General features: G+C 42.9%; 1 protein-coding gene and 1 long non-coding RNA gene across 3 annotated transcripts; both read left to right on the forward strand.

The window, feature by feature from the left end:
- The first annotated feature begins 645 nt into the window (after nucleotides 1-645).
- Nucleotides 646-10,772, forward strand: LOC144991046 (uncharacterized). Its single transcript, XR_013654970.1, has 3 exons — nucleotides 646-850; nucleotides 1,823-1,914; nucleotides 2,076-10,772. It is a non-coding gene; the product is annotated as an uncharacterized LOC144991046 (long non-coding RNA).
- A 10-nt stretch (nucleotides 10,773-10,782) lies between these two features.
- LOC144991045 (general vesicular transport factor p115-like) lies at nucleotides 10,783-27,249 on the forward strand. 2 transcript variants are annotated; one of them, XR_013654967.1, is made up of 12 exons: nucleotides 10,783-13,567; nucleotides 13,833-13,889; nucleotides 13,999-16,402; nucleotides 16,488-16,642; nucleotides 16,718-16,923; nucleotides 21,506-21,589; nucleotides 21,848-23,890; nucleotides 23,970-24,029; nucleotides 24,233-24,326; nucleotides 24,460-24,611; nucleotides 24,791-24,896; nucleotides 25,731-27,249. XR_013654967.1 is itself a non-coding variant. In XM_078944709.1 (11 exons), the coding sequence occupies exons 3-6, from the start codon at nucleotides 16,510-16,512 to the stop codon at nucleotides 21,923-21,925; spliced, it is 501 nt and encodes a 166-aa protein (XP_078800835.1). In that variant the 5' UTR covers nucleotides 10,815-13,889; nucleotides 13,999-16,402; nucleotides 16,488-16,509; the 3' UTR covers nucleotides 21,926-23,890; nucleotides 23,970-24,029; nucleotides 24,233-24,326; nucleotides 24,460-24,611; nucleotides 24,791-24,896; nucleotides 25,731-27,249. The 2 variants fall into 2 exon arrangements, 1 of the variants encoding a protein (XP_078800835.1); XM_078944709.1 differs by having other exon boundaries at nucleotides 10,815-13,889.
- Nucleotides 27,250-27,944: the final 695 nt, after the last annotated feature.

Consider the following 27,944-nt stretch of genomic DNA (forward strand, 5'->3'; position numbering starts at 1 on the left):
AATATCCAAAGGTTATTTATTACAAAAGAGGAAAAATACAATTTTAGGGAAAAAGATACATTTGTCATACATAAAGCACGTACAAATAAAAAGAGATTCTGTGTTTCAATTTGTGGAGTGAAGTTGTGGAACAGAACCAGTAAATGCTTGAAACAATGTCCAAACATAAAAGAATTTAAATATAGATACAGGAAGATGATCATGGATAAATATGTGCAAATACAAAAAAATACAGAATGTCAGCATTTATAAATCTGCATACTTTGACAATACGTTTTGTTATTCATTTGTATGTTGTTTGGAAATGAAAATTACATGTATATATGTACATATACACTTGGGTAGGGCACTGGACTCTGATGGTGGGAAAGTAAGGGCTTAGGGTAAAGGGGGGTGAGAGTTTATAAGATTTTTCTTCTTCTCACTCCCTTTTGGACTGGTGTTTATATCATTTTGTTTTGTTTTGTTTTGTATAATTTACTTGTCTTTTTCTTGTTTTTGTAAGTTTTGTCTCGTTCTTGTCTTATTCTGTTATTTTACATTTGTTTCACTAGTCCAAAATAAAAAAGACTACTACTACTACTACTAAAAAAGTAAATTTCTCTGTTACTACGTTACATTATGTGTACATATTAGTACCTTTTAGCTTTTGTACCTACACAGTAAAAATGAGAGAGTACTTTTTTCGGAGTTACCATCAGTAATTTTTATTTAAGTAGGTGTAAAAACGTAGAGGAAATATGTTGGAGTAAACCAGCGAGACCACGCCCACTCTATTTTCTTAAGTTTCGTTTCTTCCGCCATTTTGTTATCCCGCAGCGGCCGGAGGAAGATAGAGGCTGTGACTGAGGTAAGTCTGCTAATTGCTCAAAAATAAGTTGGAAACTTGTTTTAAGCGGGTTCGGTTATTTTATCTGTAAGGAATAACTTTTCTGTAGTGGAATGCTGCTATTCCACCGTGTATGTGCCTGTGAGGAGATTGCAAACTACGAGCAGGAGTTTGCTAGTAACGGTTAGCCTCAGCCGTTTGAAGTTCAGCTAAATGCAGCCATTAAATAAATTAAGCTGTTGTTTTAATTGGTGTTGTACCACGTTCCGTTAAATACATTGAAATATATACATTTTTTTCACTAGATAATTCTGTCGCCGTTTTACCGATGTACGCTGGCGTTTATGCACCGGTTGTTGTTGCCGCCTACCCCACCCCCCCTTATTTTTTCTTTCTGTCTTTCTGTCTTTCTTAGTAAGGAAGCCAGCTACTTTTGAAACGACCAGCTCCATAATTCCTACTGATATTTATAAGGTCCGTCGAATTCAATGCGTTAATCATTTTAATCTGTAATGTTTAGGAGTCCAAAAACGTTTTTTTTTTACACCGCAGTATGGCGGTCCTTCCCATTTATGTCAGTCAGCCTGCCTTAGCTGCTGTGCGCGGGCAGCCACCATTTCTCGAATGCAAGACAGTGACAGACTGTTTAGGTTGTCATGATCGCTCATTGTTGGTCAAGCGAAGTTTACACTGTGTTGTTGATTTTGATCATTTTCCTGCAGATCTTTTTTAATGGAGGTCCGTCACGATTTCCCATACCAAAAACTCATCTATAAACCAGGAAAAAATATTTTTTTTTAAATGAACTTCCAAGAAATAAATCTGTAGGCCCTTAGAAGCCAGTGCATTGTCGTCAGTGTTTTTTTTACTTTTAGCAGTTCTGCAAATTCTGCAACATTGCTGTGGCAGCTAGTGTGAACTTTGTGTTGTGTGTTGGTACCTTTTGGTGTTGTAATGTTTTTTCTTTTTTGTAATATTTTTTTTTCCCACCAGGAAAGATGCAAGCTGTGCGTGGACATGTCGAACGCCAAAAAAAAAAAACTGTTTTGAAGTTCAGCTGACCATTAAATCCTTTTGGGAATGCGGTGAGTGGAAACATAACAATTTCCAGCATATTTCTTTACAGGAATCAGTCAACTTTGTGGATAAACTGTCAGCTGTGATGCAAACAGATTTTTTTAATTGCTTTTTAATTTAAAGATAATTTTTGTGCTCTATTCTAAACATAATTTTGCTGTGTTCACAGCTGCCAAAAAGTTCAACATCCCAACCTTGGACTTGAAAGTGTTTGATGACTCAAAGACAGAAGTTGAGGAGGTTTTTGATCTCCTGTTGAAAAACCCAAACCTTGGTGTGTTGGAAATTTGTCTGGCTGAAGATACAAATCCAGAAGGTGAAGTTTTTCTTTTAAATTGTAATTTATCTATTTTGTTTTGAATGGTTTTGGGTAAATTCCCCTTTGATGCCTGAGTTTATTTCCAAGGGAAATAATCTGTGATTTTGCTTTCAAGTACATGCTAAATTAAGAACATTTTTGAGCTGAAGAGTTTTGATTGTATATTTGCATCAATAGGAGTCCCTGAGTGTTGTAACGTGTCTCTGGCCAACATGGTGATGATTCCACCACTGAGTGAAGCTCTGGGGCCTCATTTATAAACGTTGCGTACGCACAAAAGAAGCCGTACGCCACTCTCTACGCAATAGTTGAGATTTATAAAAAGCAAACTTGACGGGAAAATGTGCGGTCCTTCACGCAAGCTCTGACCCAGGCGTACGCACAAAAACGGGTGAAATGAGAAACGGCGACACCGTCGGCAGATGGAAGAAACATGTGAAAATGAAAATGACAATCCTGTCTCTCATAAATAACATGAAGACTTCACAAAGCAAGTCTTACAATTAAAAGCCTACACAAACGCCCGTTTGATCGATCAGCAGTGAAACAAACAAAAAAGATCAAACGAAAATTACAACAAAAATTCAAATAAACACATATTTGCAGAAAGAAAAGTGAAATATGTTCTGCAATATTGGCATGTTGTGCAATTCATCCTCATAAATAATATAGTTAACAGAATGAAATAATGTACAAAACTGATATTCTCGTCAGTGTGTCCGTCTGGCGGAGCAGATATAGGTGCGGGCGTGCGGACGGACGGACAGATGTATTAATGTCCACTGGGGAAAGTTGTTTTCATATTAAAACATTTCTTCATAAGCTATGGAATTATGGTATTCATGCATATGCCTTTAGTTTGTTTTATTTTTTGATAAAACAATGTATGGCGTATGTCTCAACCATTCAGAAAGCCACAAGAAATTACATTTGCGCTGCGCGGAACAATTTCCAATTTCCACGTGGATTATTACCGACATCTGTAGCTTGTCTGATGTAATTAAATGGATGGAAATAAAATGCCCCATCACAATGCGTAATGACACACAATGGCTGATCTTGCGCTCTTAGAAGATGTGGCAAATGGAAGAATTCGGAGTGAACGCATCTTTAGACGGCAAGAAGACGAGGACGAGTGGCTTATGAGCCGGTTCCGACTTCCTTGAGCCGTCCTGTTGGACCTCTGCGGGCTTTTGGGCCCGGCGTTACAGAGGAGCACTCGGAGGAACCACGCGTGTCACCCGGTGCATGCATCTAGACGTCCGATCGACGTGATGTCCGACCATTTCTTTTTTATTTCGGCCACGGTCCGAGGTTGTGAGGCTACAGCATTATGGCGTCTGCCACCGTTTACCACTCACGTGCCTTTTTGGCATTAGTAATGGCCACACTGTGCCCTCCAAACAACACTTTTCTCCTCTTTTCCACCTCGCCAACGATAACTTCTACTTCACATTGAGTGAAGTTACGTTTTTTTTTAATTTACTCTCGGTGTGTGCCGTTGTTTCGCAATCAATGAATATTCATTTGTGGGCATTTCACGGACTATTTATGGGCAACTATGCGCGTGTCATGAAGCCGCAAAAGCTGCGCTGCATTTAGAATCGGTTGTGATTTATTAAGGGAAAGATGCGTAGGATGTGCGTGCGCACGGTTTTATAAATCTGAATATTTCTGTGCGTACGCACGTCCTATGTTTTATCCGTACGCCACTTCTGACGCAAATCCTATGCAAAGTTTTTCTAAATGAGGCCCCTGGTCCCTGTAACGGTTTCCTCTTCAACAAGCACAAACCTAGCAACTATGAACTTTGATGGTTACTTGGAGCCCAATATTTCGGAGAAAGTTGGACTGGTGGTCGCGCATTCAGTGACAGCAGTCAAAGAGGGAGCTTCTGTGGCACGAGTCCTTAACCCCACAGGTAATACGGTCGAGTTAAAAAGGGGGATAACATTTGGGTGAGTTGTATGCATTAACTCCAACTGAGGTTGGACCCTTTCTGTCCGTCCCTGAAATAAATGGTATTCAGGCTCAACCAAACATGTCATTCACTCTGGAAGACTCCCCAATTACTGAAGAGCAGAGAGCTAAACTTTCTGCCCATCTAGGGAGATTTTTGCTCTCTTTTCTGTTCCTCCGGCAAAGACCTGGGTCGCTGCACGTTGGTCAAACATCATATTCGCACGGGTGACCATCCTCCCATTAAACAGCGTGCATAAAGGGCTGCGCCAAATAAACAAGCTGAAATTGAACGGCAAGTGTCAAACCTGCTAGCTGATGGGTTGGTTGAAGAGAGCTGCAGCCCCTGGGCTTCCCCTGTGGTGCTGGTGAAGAAAAAGGGAGGCCAGTGGCGTTTTTGCATTGATTATCGCCGTTTAAATTCAGTCACGATCAAAGACTCGCACCCGCTGCCATGAGTGGATGACAGCCTAGATGCCCTGTCGGGTTCCATGTGGTTTAGCACGCTGGATTTTTCGAACGGTTACTGGCAGATATAAGTAGCTGAGGAAGATCCTGAGAAGACAGCTTTTACGACAGGAAGGGGGCTCTATCAGTGGCGGGCTATGCCCATGGGTCTAAGTAATTCCCCTGCCACATTTCAGCGGATGATGGAGCTTGTGCTCCGAGGCTTGCCATGGCATATTTGCATGGTGTATTTGGATGATATTCTGATTTACAGCCGCTCTTTTGAGGATCACATGCACCACTTGGAAGTGGTTTTAACAAGAATTAAGGATGCAGGGTTGAAGCTTAACTATCAAAAGTGCCATTTTTTCAGAGATAATGTGGTTTTCTTAGGTCATGTTGTTTCCAGGGAGGGGCTTCAGCCAGACCCACGAAACACTGACAAAGTGAAAAGTTGGCCAACTCCCCGCACACCGTCCGAGGTGAGAGCCTTTGTGGGTTTATGCTCATATTACAGACGATTCGTGAGGAACTTTTCGGATCATGCCGCCCCATTGAATCACCTGGCGGGTAAAAATGTCCCCTTTGAGTGGACGGCTGAGTGTGAAGCATCCTTCACCTACCTGAAGAAGGCACTTACTTCTGAACCGGTAGTGACCTTACCTGATTTTTCTTTACCTTTCAAAATATATACAGACGCATCTAACCATTCTGTTGGGGCTGTGTTAGCTCAGGAGGTGGAAGGTTTGGAACGTGTGGTGGCGTATGCCAGTCAGGCTCTAACGCACACTCAAAAACGGTGGGCCACTTTTGACAGGGAGCTGTGGGCTATTGTATGGGCAGTTCGTGAGTTTAAACACTATGTGGGACTTTGGGCTTTCATGATCATCACAGATCATCGCCCCCTACTTGGGCTCAGAAAGATGTCTCTTGATAATGATCCCTCAGGACGTCGTGGTCGCTGGATTTTAGAACTGGACCCATTCAACTGGACGATCAGTCACAAAGAAGGGGTGAAACATAGGAACGCTGATGCACTGTCCCGACGCCCTGTTTTGGGTGAGGTGAATGTTTCTGCCTGTGTTTCCACAGCTGAACAGGAGCTCCTCCTACCTTCTCTGAGTGTCGATGATGCGGAGCTGCAACAGTTACAGAGGGAAGATACTGACATTAGTGTGGTGGTGACTTGGTTGCACCAGGGTCGGACGGGTCCACCCCCAGTGCGCAGGAGAGGGTCATCCATTAGACTAAGGAAGCTGTGGACTGAATTTAGTCACCTATCCATAGTGAATGGGCTGTTGTGTCGCACGGTTCTGTCATCCCCAGGCAGCAAGCAGCGTGTTCAGATAGTGGTTCCCTCAGTGATAGTCCCTGACCTGCTGGAGCGGTTACATGGTGGACCTGCAGCTGCTCACTTTTCGGCTGAGAGAGTTTGGGAAAAGGCGAGGCAGAATTATTACTGGCCTTTCATGCTGCGGGACATAAGACAGTGGTGTGAGCAGTGCAGGACATGCCAAACACACAGGTCGCCTGCTCCCAAGCCTAAGGCGCCCATGGGGGGCTTGCCAGTTAACCGACCCTTGTAGCGTGTGGCGGCAGGTATTTTAGAGCTTCTAGTGACCTCTAGGGGCAACAGGTATGTTCTAGTGGTGGAAGATTATTTCACAAAATTTGTGAATCTCTATGCTCTACCTAATCAGACTGCGCAGACGGTGGCTCGCTGTTTGTTTGAGGATTATGTGCTGTTGCATGGAATACCAGAGGTTCTTCACAGCGACCAAGGGCGATAATTTGAGGCCGAGGTGATTAAGTTCTTGTGTCAGTGGATGGGAATAAAGAAGACCCGTACCACAGCGTACCATCCAAAATCGGATGGCATGGTGGAGCGTCATAACAGTACGCTAATTGATCAGTTGGCAAAAATGTTGCTGTCCCATGGGGGTGAGTGGGATGAGTTTTTGAAAGTGGTGTGTTTTGCTTACAACACCACAAAACACTCCAGTACTCGTTTCAGTCCCTATTACCTGATGCATGGTCGGAGGCCCGCGTTCCAGTGGATGTATTGGTCCCGAGCAGCTTGTTGGACTCTCAAAGGGCTGGGTCCCTCCCGGCATATGCCTCTGCATTGGTGGCTCGTCTCAGTGCCGCTTTCAGTGCTGCCAGACTTCATGCAGCAGAGGCGCACGAAAAGCAAAAACTTTATCATGACGGGGATGTCCGTCACCGTCCCTTCTTAGTGGGTGCTCTAGTGTGGCTCAGCAATCCAGTTGAAAGCCGCACAAAGTTAGCTCCCCATTGGAAAGGCCCTTACAGAGTGGAACAAGTGTTGACTTCAGGTGGGGAGGTTGCTCTTACCTACCGTATCATGAACCCGTATGACCCCCTGGACAAGGCTCTTGTGGTTCATCGTGACAGACTAAAGCCTTACACTTTGCCAATGCCTGCTATATCCAGTGGCACCGCTCACCAAACTTCACCCATTCACAGGGATCCTTGAGGTCCTCTTCAGCCAAGAGAGGAGGGACTCCCTGAAAGAGATGCTTCGAACACTGTACCAGAGGACAATTCAATGGCGGTTCCCGGGTATTCCCGCTGTGGACGGCGGTTGAAGCCCCCATCATGGTTTCATGATTTTGTTCAGTTGTGATGTGTTATGGCAGGTGTGTCTATTTCATTTTGAAAAAAAACAAAACCTTTTAGGCTGGTTCAGGAAGTGAACACAGAAAAGAATGAGGAAAGTATCTCACTGTGTTTTGTGGTAACACGTGACTCCTCTGTTTTGTTTAGAAACGGGACTTTTTTTTTGGAGGAAGGGACATGTGTAGCAGCCCATGCAGTGTCTCATGTTCATGCATTTACTACTGCAGTTACGGTAGTGGGACTGTAGGGGGCATGTGTTCTGCTGTGCAAGATTTATAATAACAGTGATGAAAGTCTTCCGGGAATTCCCGGAAATCCGGGTTTTTGAGCAAACCGAACGTACTTTCCGGGAAATAAAGACCTGATCTTTACGGAAAAATCGCTTTCCGGATGAAAAAAATGGTCTGAAATCGGCGAATTTTAGCTTTATTTTCTATATTTCTCCGCGGATCGCTTCCTCTATGGTCGCGGCCATCTCTCGTCTTCCCGGCCTAATTGACCAATGACGGGACGTTTTAGTTGCTTTCGGATGCGTCGACGGGTCTGATTGGCTCTGTCTGCACCACGTGGTCAGCGTGACTTGCTTCCCTAGAGACCAAAACTGGCTGACCCACGCTAAACTTTCACAAACAAATCTGAAGAGTTTGCGATCAAATTTGTGTTAAAATAATGGCAGGCATCGTCATTATTGAGCGTGGTCACGACCTCAGTTGTGAGAAGACGATAAAAAACAAATTGAAGTGGTCTTGGCTGGAAGAAAAATATTTTTAAGGTAGTGTAGGTCAAATACTTTTTGTGTAAAATAATCTCAAAACCAAATTCAGAAATAATTTCAGTTTTAGTTTTGAGTTTCAGTTTTTATTTTGAATACATTTCTCTAATTTATTTGTATTTCCTAATTACCATGATTTAGTTCAGTATAGTTGACATTAATAAGTATTTGATGGTTTGGACCCAGACTCCCTTAAAAAAGAATGTTTACAATGTTTAATTCAGTTTGTATGTTTGTTTTGATATTTCCCAGATTACTTAGTATTGGTGTTAAAGAATTGATGTATTATGTTATAGAAAGATAGTTTAAATAGATCCCATATTTTGATGTAATTATAGTTTGAGAAAACAGTGCAAGTGAATGTTGTACATCAGTCATTTCTAAAGCAGAAATAATGTATAAATAACTGAGGTATTTTCATAGAATATCATAGTTACTGGTGTTCTTTTTGCCATTTGGGGCTTTGATGTTACTATATTTTAGCAATTGTATCTTTTGCAGATTTTAGGAAAAGCTTAGATTGTAGGATTGTTATACTTTGAGCAATGATCCAAATTCTTTTTTAGGACCAGGAAGTCCTTAATGTTAAGTCAAACTAGGGGTTTGAATGACAAATGATGATGCTCCAATTAGTCTTAGTTTCTTGATTAAGAAGTGAATAACGAGCTGCCAGAATGTACCAGAATGCATCTAAGACTATGTATTTTTCAAAAATTTCTCTCTGCGCCGCCATATCGCTCAAAGAAAAGTTCAGGGATTTTTTCCTTGCCTGACTTTCATCACTGAATAAAGAGACCTGTGGAGTGAACAGACGTGTGTGTCTGAGCGCCATAATTTCATTCACATCTACCGACACCGAACCCCGTGAGGCCGGCTACATTATTAACATCATGTGTTTGTATTTCTGGTGCCGTGGAGTGACGGTACATTTTATAGATACGATGCTAACAGGTTTGTGATCGTTTCCGTGCATTTCTGCTGCAGACAGTCCATGTTAGCTTAGCATCATTCATGCTTAAATGTGGCGCTAACGTTTATTTAATCTTCAGACAGAATCTTCGTAGAAAACTCCACAGATAAAACGTGGGATTTTATGGCACATTTAATCTTTTTAGCCAGGAAAAAATGTAACGATAGATACCATAAAAGTATTTATAAGTTGTTGTTTTTTGTAGGAGAGCGGTGAAGTTCATAAAATGCATTTAGTGCTGAGAGAAGTTATATTTTTTTTAAATATTTTGCTCTGAGAATTGTTAAATAATTGAGATTTATCAAGTTACATTTTTTTTTAATTTCACTGACTTAAGCATTTTTGATTTTTTTCTTAAGTTTTTTTCTTCTGTTTTTAGAGCTTTTAGTTAATGGTTGTTAGCCAGGACACACCAATAATTTATAGAAAATTTAGGAAGTTTTCACTGGGGAATGTGCTGACAATAAATGTCAATTTCTATTTGTACGTTTCTGTATAGTTTTTAATCTTAAAGTTTTTTGTTCTCTTGTTTTGGTTTTTCAGGTGCAGTTATTTGGACCTTTCCTGAAGGACTATAGTTGGTAAATAGGATCACATGGCAGTTTTGCAGTTTAACATTAGAAACATAAGAGGATTGTTGCCATCGATATAGAAGAAGGATTAGCATCTATCATTTTCATAACTCTTTGTATTGCCAAAAAAACTATTTTAATAAATTGGAAAAACAAGAAAAATATAAACATAAGTCAACACAGAAATCTGCTGTTTGATCATATCAGCTTGGAAAAAATGTCAGCCCAAAGCTCAAGTAACTTTGAAAGAATTCAATCTCTGGTCTCCTGTGGTTGACTCCATGACTTAGGGGGTGGGGGGCTTGGTCGTCGCTGCTCCTTGCCCCTCTGCTGTGGGCTTCCGGTGCCTGGCGGGGGCGGTGGGGGGCTCCTTGGCAGTGGCCCCCCTCCTATGTTTGCCGTATGGAGTGGGCCCCCCTCTTTCGGTTTTATTTGCACCTTAGACATGTAGGGTCCTTGGTAGGGGGGGTGCTTGGACATCACTGCAAGCAAGCAGCAGATGTCCTCCTGGCACCCTACCCGCCAATTTTAACCGCACCTTAGACATTTAGGGCCCCTTGGTGTGGAGGGTGAGGGGACATCACTGTGAGTAATCAGGAGATGTCCCCTTAGTGCCCTACTCGCCAATTTTAACTGCACCCCCCTTAGTACACACACCCCTCCCCCTTCAATATATACACTCAAACATAAACACACACACATGCACACAAACACCCTCTCAAACACCCATACACCCACACACATTTTACAAGGAAGGTGGGACCTGGGTCCATCTGTCCCTTACCCCTTCCCTGGTGGGGGGTGTGGGCCCCTTGGCGATGGCGGCCGTGTCCCTTGGGTGCCGGCTCCCTGGGCCCGGCGGTGCTCTCTCCGCACGGTGGGGGGGTTCATATTACACCTGAGCCGGGGGTGTTCGTGTCCCTGGGGGGTGGGTCCTGGTCCTTGCCCCTGGGCGCTGGGCCCCGCCAAACTTCCAACATGGCCGAGCCTGGTCGGGCCATATTTATAACACCCCTTGTGGGCCCTCTTTTTTTCCCCGGGGTTCCCCCCTCCTGGGCGGGGGCGGCGGGCCCCTGCCTTGCTCCTACCTGGACTAACCGTGGGCCGGGTGGGTGGGTGCCTGGGGTGCGGAGCGGGTCTCCCTTGGGGGGTCCTGGCTCGTACCTGGGGTCGGGGCGGGGGGATGCCCGGAACTCCTGGGTGGTGGTGGGGTGCTCGTCTGGGTCTGTGGGCGTCCCTCTCCGGTGGGGCCCTGCGTTGGGCTCTTCCGGCGCGGCGGGGGGGCTGCTTTCCTGGCTGGGCTGGGGCGGCGCTCTCTTTCCCTCCGCGCCTCCCTGCTCTCTGGCTCTGGGGGCCTCGCGGCGGTCCTGCTGGCCCTGGCCTGGGTGGCGGTCTTGGTTGCCCGGGGGGCGGTTGTTCCCTGCCTGTTCCCGTGTGGCGTTGGGGGAATTCCGGCTGCCGCTGCTGCTGCGGCGGGGGTCTGGGTGTCGGGGTGGCTGGGCGCTCCTCCTCCTTCTTTTCACATTCCACCATCCATTTTAGAAGAACATAAACACTCACTTGAGCACAGGTGTTAGCTCACCTTTGCACTAATAGTTTGCATGATTGAATGAATGAAAGATTTCACACTAGTTGGTTTTAAGGCATAGGTATGCGTTCGTGAACACTATCTGTTTTGTGTACATGTTGACATGTGGACATTTTTGCAGCTAGCAGGTGTGTTGATAATATTTGAGTGTGTGTGAACAGGCCCCGCCCTTTTTGTACTACATTTGAACCGTACCGTAATGATAAACAACCAGTAAACCTGTCTGCTCTATGCTGCTTCATGGTCTTACCCCCCTTCCCCTCCTATTATCACCCTCCTACCCCCCCCTCTCTCTAACGTCCCTCTCTCTTTTTCCCCTCTTTCCTTTTCCGTCCGGTCCAACACCAAAGATTTTCAAACATGATTGAAATTAATAAAGTTTGGCCTCAATTACAAAAGGGGTTTATTCAGACATACCTTTGGTTTGTCTGAAGATTAATAACCCCTCTTGTTAAAATAAAATATGTCCAACACAAGAGGCCCTCAGCTCTCATCTGTTTGCCTAGCTGTTGGACAGGACAAGTTTAAAAAAAAAAAAAGAAACATAAGAGGATTTACATTGTATTGTGAAGTTCACAGACATGAACCTAATAGTTTAAAGTGCCATGGACCAAACTGCAGGCAAATATTCAATAATGCTGCTTTTAAGGCCCACTTTCATTTGGTTCACAGTTTGGCCAGACTTAAAGTTAGTGCTTGTTGTGTTGCCACAGATTTAAATGTGTTTTTGACCTGTGTGAGTGTTAACTTCATGCTGTCAAAGATCTTATTTGTCATTTTACGACCACGTAAAGGAGGGATGCTCTGTATTAGGGCTGTACGATATGAGGAAACCTTGTACTCGGAGTCAGTGTCCATGGTTACTTATGCTGTGAACCTAACCTGGTCCGGAGCAGGTTTTATTCTCTAAACTCAAGGTTTCTGCCGGTCCCCTCCCCTTTTTAAAGACGAAGCGGTATTTGTCGCTTTAACCTTCATTGCCCACATGTCCGTCACAGAGACGGTCTAAGTGACAAGAATGGCTTGTACTTTTTTGGAGGACCCAATAGATGAGGAGGCTGCATTAATTCGTAGAGAATTACACTTACGTCGTGTGAGGATTTTGAGACCTAGACTCGATTTATTGTCATTTCCCCATACGTTTTTGTTTGAGCGTTACTGTTTTTCGGTGCAGTCAATTACATATATACAATGAAAACAACATTAGATATGTATTGCTATGTAGATGTTTCATATGTCAAATATTGTCAACAAAGCCTACATCAATGACATGCTCAAATTTGACCTGATTGAATTGTGTTTTTATACTTCATTTTTAGCAGCTGCCATGTTCTTTTAATTCCTGCAGGATTGCATATACATGAAAATGACATCAGGGACATTGACTTAGATTAATGTAACAATTACTTTTTGGAAAAACAATTTGCTAGTACTGCATACTTTCTTAATCCCATATAAACCTATACCACTTGATCAATAAAAGGGTAGACAAAAGTTCACTTTAAAAAAAAACACAATTGAATGTATTAATATTAAACTGAGGGGAAGGTTAACAAAAAAGTCCTCTAAACATTACCGACGTTAAATGCATTTTCCCCCGATTGGTTCTGTACACTATGCAGCATTTCATGCAATTACACCAGGAATAACACTTCAAAAGTACACCTAAATATCGCCATTTTTTATTTCACACTTTACGCTATTTAAAAAGTTATTACAGCCAATATTTTATAACAATGATTTAAATGCAAACTTACGCATTGACTTGAGCAGCTATGTTTTCCCACGCTAACTGTCTGTTTTGCAGATGAATCGGTGTTGCTTTTCTTCCGGAATATGTGCTCATATTCACTGTTACTCTGCAGCAGCACGTCAAGTTCAGCTGGCGAAAAATACGCAGACCTCTTTTTTTCACGGTTGCCATGGTGACTCGTAATATCTGCGCTCCATTGATAATGGTTTCTTATAGTCGCTGTGCGCACGCTTACCTCCGAATCAGTCCACTCAGAGTTGATTGACCTAACTCCGATCAGCTTCTCTGAAACAGAAAACTCAGAGTTGTTAATCTCTCGATTGACCAACTCAGATTTCAAGTTTAACCTCAGAGTTGGTTGAACCTCCTTTCTGAAACAGGCCCCTGACCTTCAGCGTACGAAGCTGCTCGCAGACTCATGGGTTACATTTATGCTTTCAACAGACTGTGAGACTTTTTGGTGTCTTCTTTATTCCTTGTACTAATGCAGAAACTCTGCGAATATCTTATTATATTAGCTGATATGAAGAAAGCAACATTTTAAAGCAACAGTCTGTCATCAGTGACCATGTCCAACTGGCCTGTCAGGCATCGCTCTCTCAGGGACAGTGAGCACAGCAGCTATTCAGTGTGAAAACCTGGTGAGTTAAAACATAACATTTTTCTCTAAACAAAAACCATTTGAAGAATGATGCACTCCTTATAAAATACTCAGAATAAAAATGACAATTTTAACACTGTTTTTTCTCCTGAGTGCAATATTAAACAGGAATGATCATTAAAAACACTGTTCATGCTTTTTCTTAATATCCACACTGGAATACATTTGTATTCAAAATGATTAATATAAATGATTAAATATTATCTGGAACATTCTACATTATAACACCTTTCCTGTCATAACAGAATCTTAGAGACCCAGATGCTGGAACCCGGAAGAAAACACAGGAGCAAGCTGGTGTGGTGAGTAATAAGATTTAATTGCCAGCAAGGTTAGGGAGTGAGGAGTTTCCGCGTGGTCCACAATACTAGAGACTGGATTCTGTGGCGTCAATGGTGGATCCCTCCGTAGGGCGGTGTTGGTGGAGATCTGTGGAGTTGGATGATCGGCAGAGGCTCGTGGTGAGACCGGAGAAGCAGACTGAGTGAAGTTTCCAGACACCGGCTGATTCAGGCGACCACTCGTGGTTTGGGATTTCCTGGAGACAGGTAAGGAGATACATTAGGTGCAGGCTTGGAACAAGGTAGCTTGACAAGAACTAGACGTAAGACCAAAATGAGCACCATCAGGGGCAAACGGACTGGCAATGAATACTGGTCCAGGAGCTCCTTAAGTAGGTAGGCGGGGATGATGAGTTGAGTGGTGGCAGCTGGGCTGAATCAGGGAACCAAGTGGAGAGGAGAGGGGGAGGAGTCTGACAGAGGCACCATGACATTTCCCTGCCGTTGCAACATCTATTAGAAAAATCCAGAGAATGCCCTCTGAGCTCATAAATAAGACTAATTGTTTTTCATTTAGCTTTTTTGGGGGGGGCGGGGTAAATGTTCAAAAGTAAAAATTATAATAAGTTTGATGTTTTTGAAATATATTAAGTACTATTTCAGTTGCTTCGCTAAGAAATAATGAGCTGCTTTAAAAATCATACAATGTGATTTCCTGGATTCTTTTCCTTTTCAACATTAGCTGATTTGTGGATTGTTGATCGATAGAAGAGGGTAATGGTTTGGTGCAGGTCTGAGAGCACCTCCTAAAATGTATGGCTTTTCATCTCTGCCATAAAGTGAAAGGACGTGAAGACAACTAAGCGGGTTTATTCAGGAACTGAGTGAGGAACCTTCCAACCGCTCAGGCGCAATTCTAACCCAGCGGGGATCCTACTCAGTTAGAAAAGCCTCTAAACAAACAGGGGGGCGCGAACAAGTTTGACACAGAGTCAAGATTTTTAACTGTGATAGTCAAAGAGCCACACCACGCACTGACCTGCCAGACACACACCCACAAACACGCAATTAAAGCCATATTATTTCCCATAACACACTCCTCTCCTTACAATACAACAGCACTGGATGTGTTAACACATACCGGTAAAACATGCACGCTAGTTTGTGTTTTAAAACGGTAGCGAGCGCAAAACTGAGTCGGTTGTGATTTATTTTTTGATTTTTCAGTCATCAATCAGCATCCAAAAATCCATCAAAGTCCTCATCTTCTGGATCTGAAATGAACAGCTGGGCTGAATTTCTATCAAACACGCAAATCAAAAAGTTTAAGTCCCAAAGTGTGGCGTAACTCCCCCGGTGCTGCCCCCCAGTAAGAGGGGGAGGATGGACAGCTTTTCTCTGTCATCTGCTGGAAGTTGCTGCGCTCAGCCTCGAGTCGATCTTCCAACACAGGCAAACTCAGCTGCTGCTGCGTCTTCTTGTCTTGTCGGAGTTGGTTTGCCAGCGTCCTCACTTGTGAACCATAGATTCATTATTTTGAATTTTCTGGCAGCTGAGGTTCAGTTAAGTTAGAAAGATCTTCACAGATTTGGATTTCCGGCCTCATTAATTCTTCTGATCAACGTTCATATGTGTCAGCAAGTATCTCAATCATTTTGTATTAACACAGAATGAACCACAAATGCATTTCTAAAGAGAAAAGATCATTTTTTTGCCTTTTAATAAGAATTGTTCTCTTCAAGCTTGAATGCAGACATGCAGCGAGCCGGCTGCCAAGGATGCACACTGGTTTTTCGCAGAGACTTCTGGGAAATTTCGAGGGCATTTGATTTTGTCATTGTAGATTTGGACAGCCCTACAAAATTACAAATGCACAATATAATGCACTATGTAGTGGGTAGTGAAGGAATTTGGTGACTAAATTGACTGTTTCGTTGGAGCTTGAAGTAAGCCATTTGCTATGGGTGATGTCTCACTCCCTCTGTCCAGTTCTCACATACAGTCAATGGGTGGTACTGGCAGTGCTTTACTAATACCACAAAGCTGTCTGAATATTATTTTTGTTGTTTTTTCCCGTTTTCTGTTATAAGATATAACCCCTCCCCCCAAATGTTTCTCCAAATCTCCCCAAAAACAGATGTGATGTCTTTTTTTTCTTTACATCCTCTTGTTTGAACATCATCCATTTAGATAAAGGGGATATTTTAAGATAACAAGCATCATAATCTCATGATTAAATCTAGAAACAAGAAATTGAACTTCTGTCTTTGAAAAAGTTCCACTGCTTTTCATCCCTGTTGATGCAACAAAGAAATAACCGACTGCTGATCCATGCTCAGTGCTGGGGATCCCATGACCAAACATTCTTCTACCATAGCAGCTTCCACTGGGACGGTAGTCCACAGACTTAGCTGTTCAAGTTTTCAAACTTATCGTGGGAGCTAGCATAACCTGCTTTCTGGAATACCCCCCTGAGTTTCACAGATCAACCAGGACTACTTTGCCTCAGTCAACGCCCCTTCAAGCCCTCCACGGTAATGAAAGTTTAGTTTTCTCCCCCAAAAAGCAATGCACGTTAGAGTTAGCTGGATGTTTGATCTCTGTTCTTTGTGTTTGCAGACCAGCCATCGTGGTGCTGCTCATGTCCATGGTGAATGAGAGGCAGCCGTTTGTGCTTCGTTCTGCAGTTCTTTACTGTTTCCAGTGTTTCCTCTACAAAAACCAGAAGGGTCAGGGGGAGATCGTGGCTACACTACTTCCCTCAACCATCGATGGTTCGTTTCAATCTGTTTCTCAAAGCCTTTAAATACAAATATTTTTTTAACCGGCTCTATTCTTTCCCTCTTTAGCCAATTCTATCTCGGCGGGCCAGCTCCTGTGTGGAGGTCTGTTCTCAGCAGACTCCCTGTCTAACTGGTGTGCTGCCGTGGCCCTGGCCCATGCTCTCCAGGACAACCTCACTCAGAAGGAACAGTTGCTTCGAGTTCAGCTCGCCACCAGCCTGGGCAAACCTCCCGTGTCCCTGCTGCAGCAGTGCACCAACATCCTGTCCCAGGTAGGGCACCGTAGTACAGACGGGACAAGCTTTATGTGTTCTGTTAGCATGAAACGAGTTAGCCCATCAACATAGATCAGTGCTAAATTGTAAACCCCAGTGAAGAGAACCGGTTTGCATTGTTGTGGTTTTGCAGGGTGTCAAGATCGTCCGGTGGGTGTCCAGCAGTGTTATACCTGAGTCAGACTCATAGTCTTTGTCATCATACTAATCAGTTTTGTCGACCTGTTGTTTTCAGACCACTGACTGGACATGAGAACTGGACGGAGTGCATGTGACATCACCAATAGAAAACGGTCAACTTTCAGCTCCAATCATTAAGTGAATTCAGTCGCTGTTTTATTTCGATACGTTGGAGCCAAACGCCGTCAGTAAGCAGTCAAAGTCAGGAGAATCTGTCAATCACTTTCAACGTGAGACCACACACTTTTATTGAAGTCTGATTGGTAGGTTTTATGACTTAAAAAAATTGTAATAAAGAAAAAATGCAAATATAGGATTAGCTAGAACATTTAAAAAAAGATATCACAGGGCTCCAGACCGCAACAAAAATTTGAAAGCGTGCGACTGAATTTTACATCCAGTATTCCAGTAAATTTGCCTCCCCGACCCTCCGTATTTTTTATACATTAAACGTGATAGGGGCACACCAATGATCAATGAAATGAGCAATGAAATAATCAATGACACGTGAGCGCACACGCACGCAAACGCACACAAACTCATGAGACATGAGCACACACTCACGTTTCATTGAGTGATGCCTGTCTGTGAGGCCGTCAATGCGTGTGAAAGAATAGGGAATGGCCACTGTAATTGGCTAAAATGCGTGGAGGGGGAGGGGCCTAGAGATAATCAAGCGTGCGTAAACATCTGTGGGAAGGAAACAGACAAATATCATCACAACCTGATATGTGCGTGCGTCTGAGCTATGAGCAAGCGAACTATTGATTTGTTCTTCCGACCTGCGGCTAGTGTACCAGTGCCAGAGTCTGCAGCAGGGGTCTCAAACCCGCGGCCCGCGGGCTATTTGCAGCCTTCAAGATGATATTTTGCGGCCCCCGCCTTAGTATTAAAAGGTTTAAAGTTAATGCGGCCCGCCAGTCTGTAAGAATGACACTTTTTCATTGTCGTGTGTGTGTAGCTGACAGAGCAACCGATCACAGTGGGCGAAATGACTCTTGGGGGCGTGACAATGACTTGGCTTGAAAGCAGGAGAACATAGGCAGGAAACCTGACAGCCCCCTCCCCGGACCACATTAAGGAGTTCCTTACTTTCCTTTTTAGAACGTATTTATTTGCTTGTACTTTTCTAAATCCATGCAGCCCGAGCTGAACTTTTCTCTGGGCCGCTGGGATCAGAGGAGTGTTGAGGTTATGGTTAAGGTTAGGCGCGCAGCGGCGTATCAACCCCGACCAAACGGTTCTCATGCACGGCTGTTACGGCAGCACAACCATAGAGGATGGGCCAGCTGAGGAGAATAAATGTGCCACACCTACATGTGTGACAGCTAACGGGGCTTTAACATTAAACATGTGCGAGCAACAACACGATTTAGTCTTAGACGCACAAAAATATGTGAGGAAAATGCAACGATAGACATGTTTAAGATGATCCAGCGCCTCACCTGGATCGTTAACGAGACCAGGCCGGGGTGGGGGGGTGAAGGCGAATCTGCAGCGAGACTGAAGGAGAACAGGAAGTTGGAGTTGTCCTTAACATTCAATTTAGTTTGAATATGCCTCTCCCCCTTAGTATGATCTGTGTTATTATATACTTTATATTTATTTGAATGTTTTGTAATGTATGTAGGCTTTTTAAATCAATTGGTATTTTAAATTATTTTAATTGATCACTCAACTACAAAAACCCATCAGGACACTTGTCCCATAAAGCATTGTTTTGTAGTCATCAGGGCAGCTGTCAGTCAGTGGAGTACTAAATTTCCAGCTGTGTTCCCTTAGGTTGGGGCCTTGCTCCCGCCCCTTTCTCGTGATATTTTTGTGATGATTGACAAGTGATGTTGGAGCAAAAAAAAAAGTATACGTCTCACACCAGGTGATCTGTGCAGCGTTGATTCCACCTGGGTGATCTCAAACACACTTATTATGCACCTTGGCTGCACCTATTTGGTGTCACCAACATAAATTTCAATCAGTTTTTGAGCCTTTCTCTGATCTCTGGTATCTGTATCGATTGTTCTGATCTCCAATGAACAGAACCCGTTCTTTTACAAACCACAGTTTGAATTCAACTATGAAAATATAGGAGTGGCTGACCGGCTGCTCTACAATAACTTATGACCGGGGTTTAAATGTGCAAAAAGTCATAAGAAAGAAAATCCAAAAATGGTTACTCAATTTTGTTTCTTCTTTACTGATTTGTGTGTTAAAGAGTAAACTTAAAAAAAAAAACATTCAACACAGACTCAAAAGAGGGAGCACATATTCTCTGACTTCTCCACCTTAACCCTTGTGCTTCCTAGGCACTTTAACATTGGGAGTTGGGTCATCTAGACCCACTAGACAGTGCTCTGAACCCTTTTTCTTCAATGATTTGTGATCTTCACTGGTGTCCATGGATTACATGAAATCTTTCCACCTTTATCCACCTTTGTCTTGGTAGGGAGAACACGTCAATGTAAGGGTGGGGTCATCTAAGACAGCACAAGGGTTAAATGTCAATAAGTCCAGGTACAGTCCAGATTTACAGACAATCATCTTCATCCACACTGAGGGTCTCAGCTGTTTGGGAGGAAGTGCTGCTAAGTGTCCAGCAGTAAGAAGTAGACAAGAGAACCGTGTTCAGAAGAACCATTGATGGATTTCCAGAACTGTAGAATTTGAGTCTTCTTTTGTGTTCATAGTTATAACTCAACAGTGTTAACCGACCCTTGTTAATAAGGATGTTTAAATGAGAAATCAGCAGATGTACAGACTGAATAAAACAAGACTTGATGCCAAGGAAGCAAACATGGTTCGGTCAGGGTAAAAAGGTCTAGGACGCCAAGTTACAAGGGCTGGCCTTCTGGTCCTCCTAGTGCAGGGGTCGGGAACCTTTTTGGCCGAGAGAGCCATAAACGCCACATATTTTTAAATGTAATTTCGAAAGAGCCATACAATAATGTTGTGTCCCTTTCCCACACTGAGGCACGGAGACTCAACCTCTTTTAAGGTTCTTTATTCTGGATACTGCAGGCTGTAACCAACGCCGTACAATTAATTCAGCAACTCCTCAGTCTCTCCCGCTGAGAGCGCTTCACCCAACTTCTTATTCGCTCACTGCCGCACCAGCCCTCCTATTACCCTTATTTGGCCCATGGCTGAACCCCATTGGTCCAAACTACATAACAGGCTGAGGGACAGAACTGAGAGCCAATCAGCATCTCTGCTTGATGCGTTCAATGAACTCCAAAATTTTGAATTTATTTCTTTTATTTTGTATTTCCTAGCATTATTACGACTTCTGGTGCTGCGTGGTTTTGCCGATGGTCTAGTCTGGTTGATACGTGGTGAGTTTCAGCTTCATGCGGGTGTTGAGACTTTAAACGTGATCTTAGGTTGGTATGAATGTTCTGTAGATGTGAGAAAGACTGCTCACATGCAGACGCGGAGCCAAACATATACTCATACGCTGCAGTATGTGACGGGCAGCGTGTTTTAAGTTTTGACAATCCCTGCGCGATTCACCTTGCTGCCCGTGCCCACAACCCCCCTCTTTCTTCCTCACACATCCCGCTGCAACCGCGCGCTCTTTCTCAGAGACGGGAGCGCGCAATTGCCAGGACGGCAGTTCGCAGGTTTTATAAACTCTGAAATAATAGATCATAGTAAACTGATATGCGGTGCAGATTTTTTCTCTCCAAGCACCGCTACTACTGGCATCGCATTGCACCCAAGATGGACTGGTCTTATGAAATAAAAGTATAACTAAAGATTTGTCTGCGAGCCACATGTGACCATCAAAAGAGCCATATATGGCTCGCGAGCCATATGTTCCCGACCCCTGTCCTAGTGGAACACAGGAGGATCTGCTCTAAGGGGGACTGAGTAAAGGCTCAAGTTGTTTAGACCTACATGTTCTAGTGGAATGTTATTGGACAGTGCCCCTAATGTTTACATACATTTAAGTATTATTTGTAACTGTGAAATGATTTAAAGGTCAGTACGGTAATCACTTTCTTACTAAGCACTTTTTTTATTCTGAATGTATGGTATTTTATTTACTTTTTGTACTGTCATGACAGCGATGGTGCTGTCAGGTTACCGTATTGTTGCATCTTCAAAAGTGCAGAATAAAATGTGACTCTGAATTTGAAAGAGCACATTGTAATTTCTGCATCTATTATTAAAGTATTTATTAGTAATCCAGTGGAAATTAGTAGATTTGGTTGGCATGTTGATTTACGGCATGCGCCCCTAAATTTTCTGGTTGTGCCCCTAAAATGTTCAGTTGGGGGCCACAGTGGTCCTAGTGAAAAAAGTTAGTCTGGAGCCCATCATTACTTCACCATTGACACTGTCACCTTATCTGAGCTTTGCAAACATGCACAGATTTTCTGATGAGTGTTATGTTTTTCAGCCGCTTCCCCCCCACTCCTTTATGGAAAAGGATTCAGACAGCAGTCCAGAGGCAGAGGAGGATGCAGGTGACAAAGAAGTCAAAGTAAGGTTTAGAAATTCATCTCACTTTTTTCCCCTCAGAGCTTATTTAACCCTTGTGCTATCCTAGGCACTTTAACATTGGGAGTTGGGTCATCTAGACCCACTGTACAGTGCGCTGAACCTTTTTTCTTCAATGATTTGTGATTTTCACAGGTTTCCATGGGTTCCATGAAATCTTTCCACCTTTAAAAGTTGCTAACTGTTCTCCCTTTGATGACTTCATTAATCCCACCATCCCATGCTGTGTCTCTGCATGCAGGTTCCAGGAAGTGAGGCTGAGCATGAGAAGGAAGAGGAGGAGGAGGAGGATGACGAAGAGGGGAGGTGTCTTATCTGAGTCTCAGAGTCAGGATGTACGTGCTTTGCATGCTGGGATAGCATAAAGTGGTGCAAAACTTTCATCAAAGCACGTGACACTTGCTGATGCTTCAGTCTTTTTTAATAATAAGTCAGTTATTGCTGGCAGCCACAAAAAACTGTCTGTTTCTAGCCTTGGTGTCTTTTCTTTATCAAAGCTTGTATTCTATACATGGGTTATTTAGGCTTTTGGTATTTTTTAAAAATAGTTCTTCTTTTTATTGTCTTACTAAGGAGCCCGTGACCTGACATGGGTAAAATAATAAATATCTTGTTCCCACACTATAATTAGTGTGAGTGAAATAATTAGTCATACATAAACACGGATGTGAGCAATAGTTATATTTACAGCAGACTAGGGTTGGGCGATGTCCCCTAATTTGGCCGTTGACGATGTTTGCTGTCAACCATCGGGATGGACGATGACATCGTCGGGGGGGGGTATTTTTACATTTTTCGTTCTTATATAACTGCTATTCGTTATTTTGCTTTTTTCATTTTATTTCCCAACTAATGGTTAATCCGCGATGATCCAGTATAAACTGAGGGAAGTGACTTTAACAGAAAAAGTAACAAGCAAAATAGAAAAGAAGTGGTCCGCTCCCGCACTTAACTAGCGAAGTGGACCGGCGGAGGGCGGATTTACAGCTTTATGTTTGATGGGAAGGGGGGGGGGGTACATGAGCGGTATGTGTGGGAGATTTAAGACTGCGATCCGTCCTGCAGCTCTAGGGGTACGAGCTATCAAACTCAGAACCGGGTCTAAACGTGTGTCTGAGCACAGTTCGGATCGTCAGCAGACACACAGCGGTTTGAGCTTCAAAGCAGAAATGTCGCTCAGTCCTTAGAAAACATTCAATCAATCACGTGGATTTGTGTTTCCAGTCGTGTCCCGACTAAATAAAGGCTGATGTTATTCACAGGATGCAGCGCCACCCAAAGCTAATGTTGTTAGCCCGTGTTAGCATACTGCTAATCCTGGCTACGTTCAGAAAAAGCACTGACCACACGGATTAAAATTCAAATGATGAGCGAACAGGTGTTTCATAATAACCGTAACATTATTAAAAGCACGTTTAGAAGATCGTCTCGTATTTTACCGAGCTGACATGTCAATGTATATAGCTGCCCGCCGCTGTTATCGTTTTGTACTGAATTGTTACCTTCAATAAAGTTTGGAAAAAAAGCCGCTCGGCGGAAGTTGTATCCTCTTCCGGTTTTCAAACTGCGCTTGTGCGAATACTGCGCGTGTGCGAATGATTTATTCCGACCCAAATTGTGACCTTAGTGAACGTTTTTATATTCTGAAAACATTTTTCTGGGCCCATGTACACGGTTGGATTCTAATCCGACCATTGATCCCCTCAAGATATTTTGTACATGTAACCGCGGCTTATGATGTCGACGCGCAACGTGGCGGGGGCGTGGCATCACGATGGTGGTCTCTCCATCGGGATGTCAGTCACCCATCACGATGGACGATGATATCGTCCATCGGCACAACCCTACAGCAGACACCTTCACATTTCTGTCTGTGTGTCTCATTACATTGCATGGAAGACACGGATGATGTTTAGAGATCAGATTTATACATTTTAAAAAGTTCTACAAAAGCATTATACTCCTTAGCAGTCATTTTACATCAGAAGGCTAGTTGGTACATGCCACGTATGGGATATGTGTGATGCATGATGGGATACAGCTCCACTGTTATGCATCAGCTAAACACCAGAGGGCGTTGTTGATCTGTAATCAGTCTCGGGCGTCTCCAGTCCTGTTCCTTGTGAGCTGCTGCCCTGCTTGTTCTGCAGCTAACCCTGCTTCAGCAAATGCTGATGAGCTGGATTGAGAGTTCTCAGTTTCTGCATGACTGAGCTCACCTGATCCAGGTGAGCAGTTATAAATGCAGCGGGGTTCAAAAGCCAAGAGAGGAAGAAAGAAAAAGGTTGGTCATGAACATTTCTACTTTTGTCTCTATGAAAGAGTTGGAAATCTTTCTAAGGAGAACGTTAACTACTTTCCAGAGTGACTCAGAACAAGAAAATGAAAAAGATGAAGCCCCTGCAAGTATGTCAGTCCATCTGGTAAGTGTGATGTGCAATGCTGACATCTTCCTGGTGTTAAAAAGGCCCATTGAGTGCACAGCAGAATAGTTTAGATCTGCTGCAGGAGAATGGAATAACAATCACTAAAAACTCAAAGCAGATTTCAATGGAAATGTCTCAGAATTATTGCATTTATCCATAAAGTGGAAGTATTTTCTGAATGTGTTATTTGGTGTTTTTAGGTGGAGATCCTCTTAAACGACGAGGCAGGAAGCCCAAAAGTGAGAAGTAGCATTTGCTTCAGCAACAAGACCATCACGGATCAGGAAGTGAAATGTCAGTACCTCCCAAAAAAGAAGTGCTGCATTTCCAACAAACTTCCATATCTAATGTTCAAATGATGCAGACAAACACAAGTGTACAACTGCTGTCCTTCTATTGGTCAGTAAAGCTTTGCATCTTTTCTTAGGGAAACAGCAGAACCAGAGAAAAAGAGGAAGAGGGCATCGGAGGACAAGACCCAGAGTGAAGAAGAAAGGAGGAAGAAGAGGGAAGGTAGTAAAAGCAAGGAGTTGGAATGCAAGGAGCCATCCTTGCTGGAATTCAGTTTTTCCAACACAGGTACATAGTTTAGTCAAAGGTCTTTTTTTGGGGGGGTTAAAAGTTTAGCTAATTGGTGTAAAATCCTTCAATTGAATGGAAGTCTGGAGTGCTGCATGTGTTATCACATGCTTTTCTTTCTGTGGTAGTTGGAATTGTGAAATGACATTTCATCAAGACTGAAGTGGTGATTGTTTCAGACTCTACTGACAAGGTGACCAACGGTGAGATGAGTCCTGCAGAAAAGAAGGAAGAGATGGAGCAGGAGAAGTTCCTGGAAGACTCCTCAGCAGCAGAAAACCACAGGTGTTTGATGGAAAACTTCAGTGTTCAATAAATGGATCCTAAATGTTAAAGGACATTTGTTTTAGGCTTATCCTCTTTTTCCATTAGTGCCTACACTATATTACCAAAGTATTGGCTCAGCCATCCAAATGATCAGAATCAGTTTTCTAATCACTTTGTCCAGCACTTTGGCATGCAGACTGTTTTTACAAACACCTGTGAAAGAATGGGCCGCTCTCAGGAGCTCTGTATTCCAGAGTGGAACTGTCATAGGACTCCACCTGTGCAACAAATCCCAGTGAGAAATTTTGGTGGAGGAGAAATTATGGTGTGGGCCTGTTTTTCAGGACTTGGGCTTGGCCTCTTAGTTCTGGTGAACAGAACTCTTAATGCTTCAGGATACCAAAACATTTTGGACAGTTCCATGCTCTCAACCTTGTGGGAACAGTTCGTAGCGGGCCCCTTCCTCTTCCAACATGACTGCACCAGTGCACCAGGTCCATAAAGACATGGCTGACAGAGTCTGGGGTGGATGAACGTGACTGACCTGCACAGAGTCCTGACCTGAACCCCGTAGATCACCTTTGGGATGAATTAGAGCCAAGACTGAGAGCCAGGCCTTCTCCACCAACATCAGTGTGTGACCTCACCAATGTGCTTTTGGAAGAATGGTCCAAAATTCCCATAAACACACTCTTCAACCTTCTAGACGGTCTTCCCAGAAGAGATGAAGGTGTAATAGGGGGCTAGGAATGGGGTGGCACTTCAGTTCAAATGGGAGTAAAGGCACGTGAGCAAATACGTTTGGTAAGATAGGATATATTTTTGTATCTTGTTTTTTTTTTTTTACTTTAGAGGTCCAAAGGCTCAAGAAGAGGCCACCTGTGCATCTGGCTCACCTGCAGAGGTTGGCTGCTGTGCTGACACCACATTTTCTAGAACTGGGTTCCAGATAGAGTTGCTGCTCTGAGGTGCTCAGAATCTGAGCTCTGCAAAGAAACATAGGCCGGCTTTACACTGAAGGTCTTGATGCTCATATCCGATTTTCTGACTATATCCGATTTTTTTGACGACCGGCTTACATCATCTTTTAAAAGTGACCCGTATCTGATTTTTGCATTTACACTATACAATGCTGAAACTATCAAACGTAGACGTTCTGAGGACTACGTAGCAGTATTTCCGCATTCCGCGGACCTCCTTCAGACTGTTGTGACTGCGGTTGTCATGGAGGCAAGGCGGCGACGGAAGGAGGCGTTGCCTTGGGCGCTCCAGAGGGGATGCACGGGGGAGTAAAAAGGAGAGCTGCTCGGCTCTCTCTGAGTTTTGAATGAAGAAGTGTTTGCAGACGTGCTGTACTAACAGTTTGATCCGAGTGTTGAACCTTTCCTGCGCAATGACTTCTCTTTTCCGACCGTAGTCAGAAACACACGGGAGATTTCCTCGGGGTTCACCTTTCCGTTCTGAACCCTCATTCTCCAGAGTGGGTTAAGAAAGACTCCAAAACTTTTGGGCGAGACACCTTATTTTTAATTTACGGTTCTCCGACAGTCCCCCGATCCGCGCTCACCCCCCCTCTCTCCTTACACACACACACACGCAAGCGCGCTCACACACACACACACGGTCCCCATCATACACGCCCCCCAAAGAAATAAACGGCTTCTAGCCTGTTCCAGAGCAACGGTGTCCCGCTTCATTAGTTACCGTCAAGGAAAAAATCGGAATTGGGTCACTTGAACCATGCAGTGTAAAGGCGGCCTTAGATGCACTCTTGAAGTATTTCTGAAGTTGTTCTTTGGCTTTGATTGACAGAAGCCCAGTGCTGAGCTCCAAAAACAGTATCTTCTGAACACAAGACCCAGTGGTTTGTTTTGAAGTTGTCACTTTTGTGTTAAAATATGTTTAATATGTATTTGTGGATTTCCTTTTAATACTAAAGATGATTTACCGTTGAAAAAGCACCCATGCTGTTGATCTTGTGAAGCTCCAAATGTTGCACAAATATTTGTTTTCAGTAAAAATGTTTAAAAAGTCTTTACATCCAGGAATGTGTGGAATGCCTATTTTAAAAATCTAAAGTCTCTTTAATACGCAGAGTTTTAACTCATGCAACTTATTTGATACTCTGTTTCAACATTGAAGTATATAACTTTGTTTAAACCTAAATATCCCTGTTGAATTTCAAAATTGTGAGCATGTCAGAGCAAATCTTTTTTTGTTTTTTAGGGGGATTTTATATTTTGCTGAGAAATAAAGATTTCATCGCCAAGCACTCGTGTTGTAAGGTAATTTATTATATAATTGCCTTGAACAAGAGCTATTGAAAGAAGTCCATTTGAAGCAACTTACATTTTTTAGAGGTGTCAACTTAAAAACTTAATTTTATCATTATTATAATAAATTTAATACAACATAAAAATCCTTTCAGTTAAATTAAAAAAAACTAGTTGAAACAATGTATTTAAATGAGTGGTCAACTTCAAAAGCTATATTTATGCTTTTTATTGTATGTTGGTGGTAGTAAAAGATACTCTAGACTGTAAAAGGAAATCTAGTTCTCGCAACTCAACTTAACTTGCTAGTTGAACTAAATTTCATTAGAAGTTGACCCAACATTAAATGACTAATGGAAAGCGTTGTGTTAATTTATTTTGTTGAGGTGATGCATTTTTTAGAGTGAAGGGGCTTATAGTGTGATTTATTTATTTATTCTAAAAGCGTGTTCCTGAAAATGTTCCTATTTATTTTGTTTCAATGCTTCTTAAAGCAGGTTTTTTGTGTGATCCAATGAAAATCATTAAAATAAAGAATGTTATTCTTTATTAATTTATCTAGTTTATTTATGTAGATTTATTGTATTTCTGTGTTCTTGCTCTTAGATCATTTTGTTAACTTTTCCATTTTCAGACCAAATTGAAGAGAGAGAAAACTTAAGCTTTTATTTTAAATTTTGTTTAAAAAAAACTATAGAAAATAACAATTTCATATGTATCTATTCCCATTTATTTGATTTGCATTATTCTATTTAAAGCCTAGTGGGCTGCAGTATTTCTCTGCTTAATTAAG

This window comes from Oryzias latipes, chromosome 1 (genome assembly GCF_053564925.1).
Source record: "Oryzias latipes strain Hd-rR chromosome 1, Olatipes_Hd-rR_3.1".
In the NCBI taxonomy this organism is placed as follows: Eukaryota; Metazoa; Chordata; class Actinopteri; order Beloniformes; family Adrianichthyidae; genus Oryzias; species Oryzias latipes.

Excerpts from the sequence above, each read along its gene's own strand:
- LOC144991045 (XM_078944709.1), top strand. The coding sequence starts at position 16,510 with ATGTCCATGGTGAATGAGAGGCAGCCGTTTGTGCTTCGTTCTGCAGTT. Across the intron at positions 16,643-16,717 it reads ACTTCCCTCAACCATCGATG|CCAATTCTATCTCGGCGGGC; the intron begins GTTCGTTTCAAT and ends TTCCCTCTTTAG. Across the intron at positions 21,590-21,847 it reads CAGGTGACAAAGAAGTCAAA|GTTCCAGGAAGTGAGGCTGA; the intron begins GTAAGGTTTAGA and ends CTCTGCATGCAG.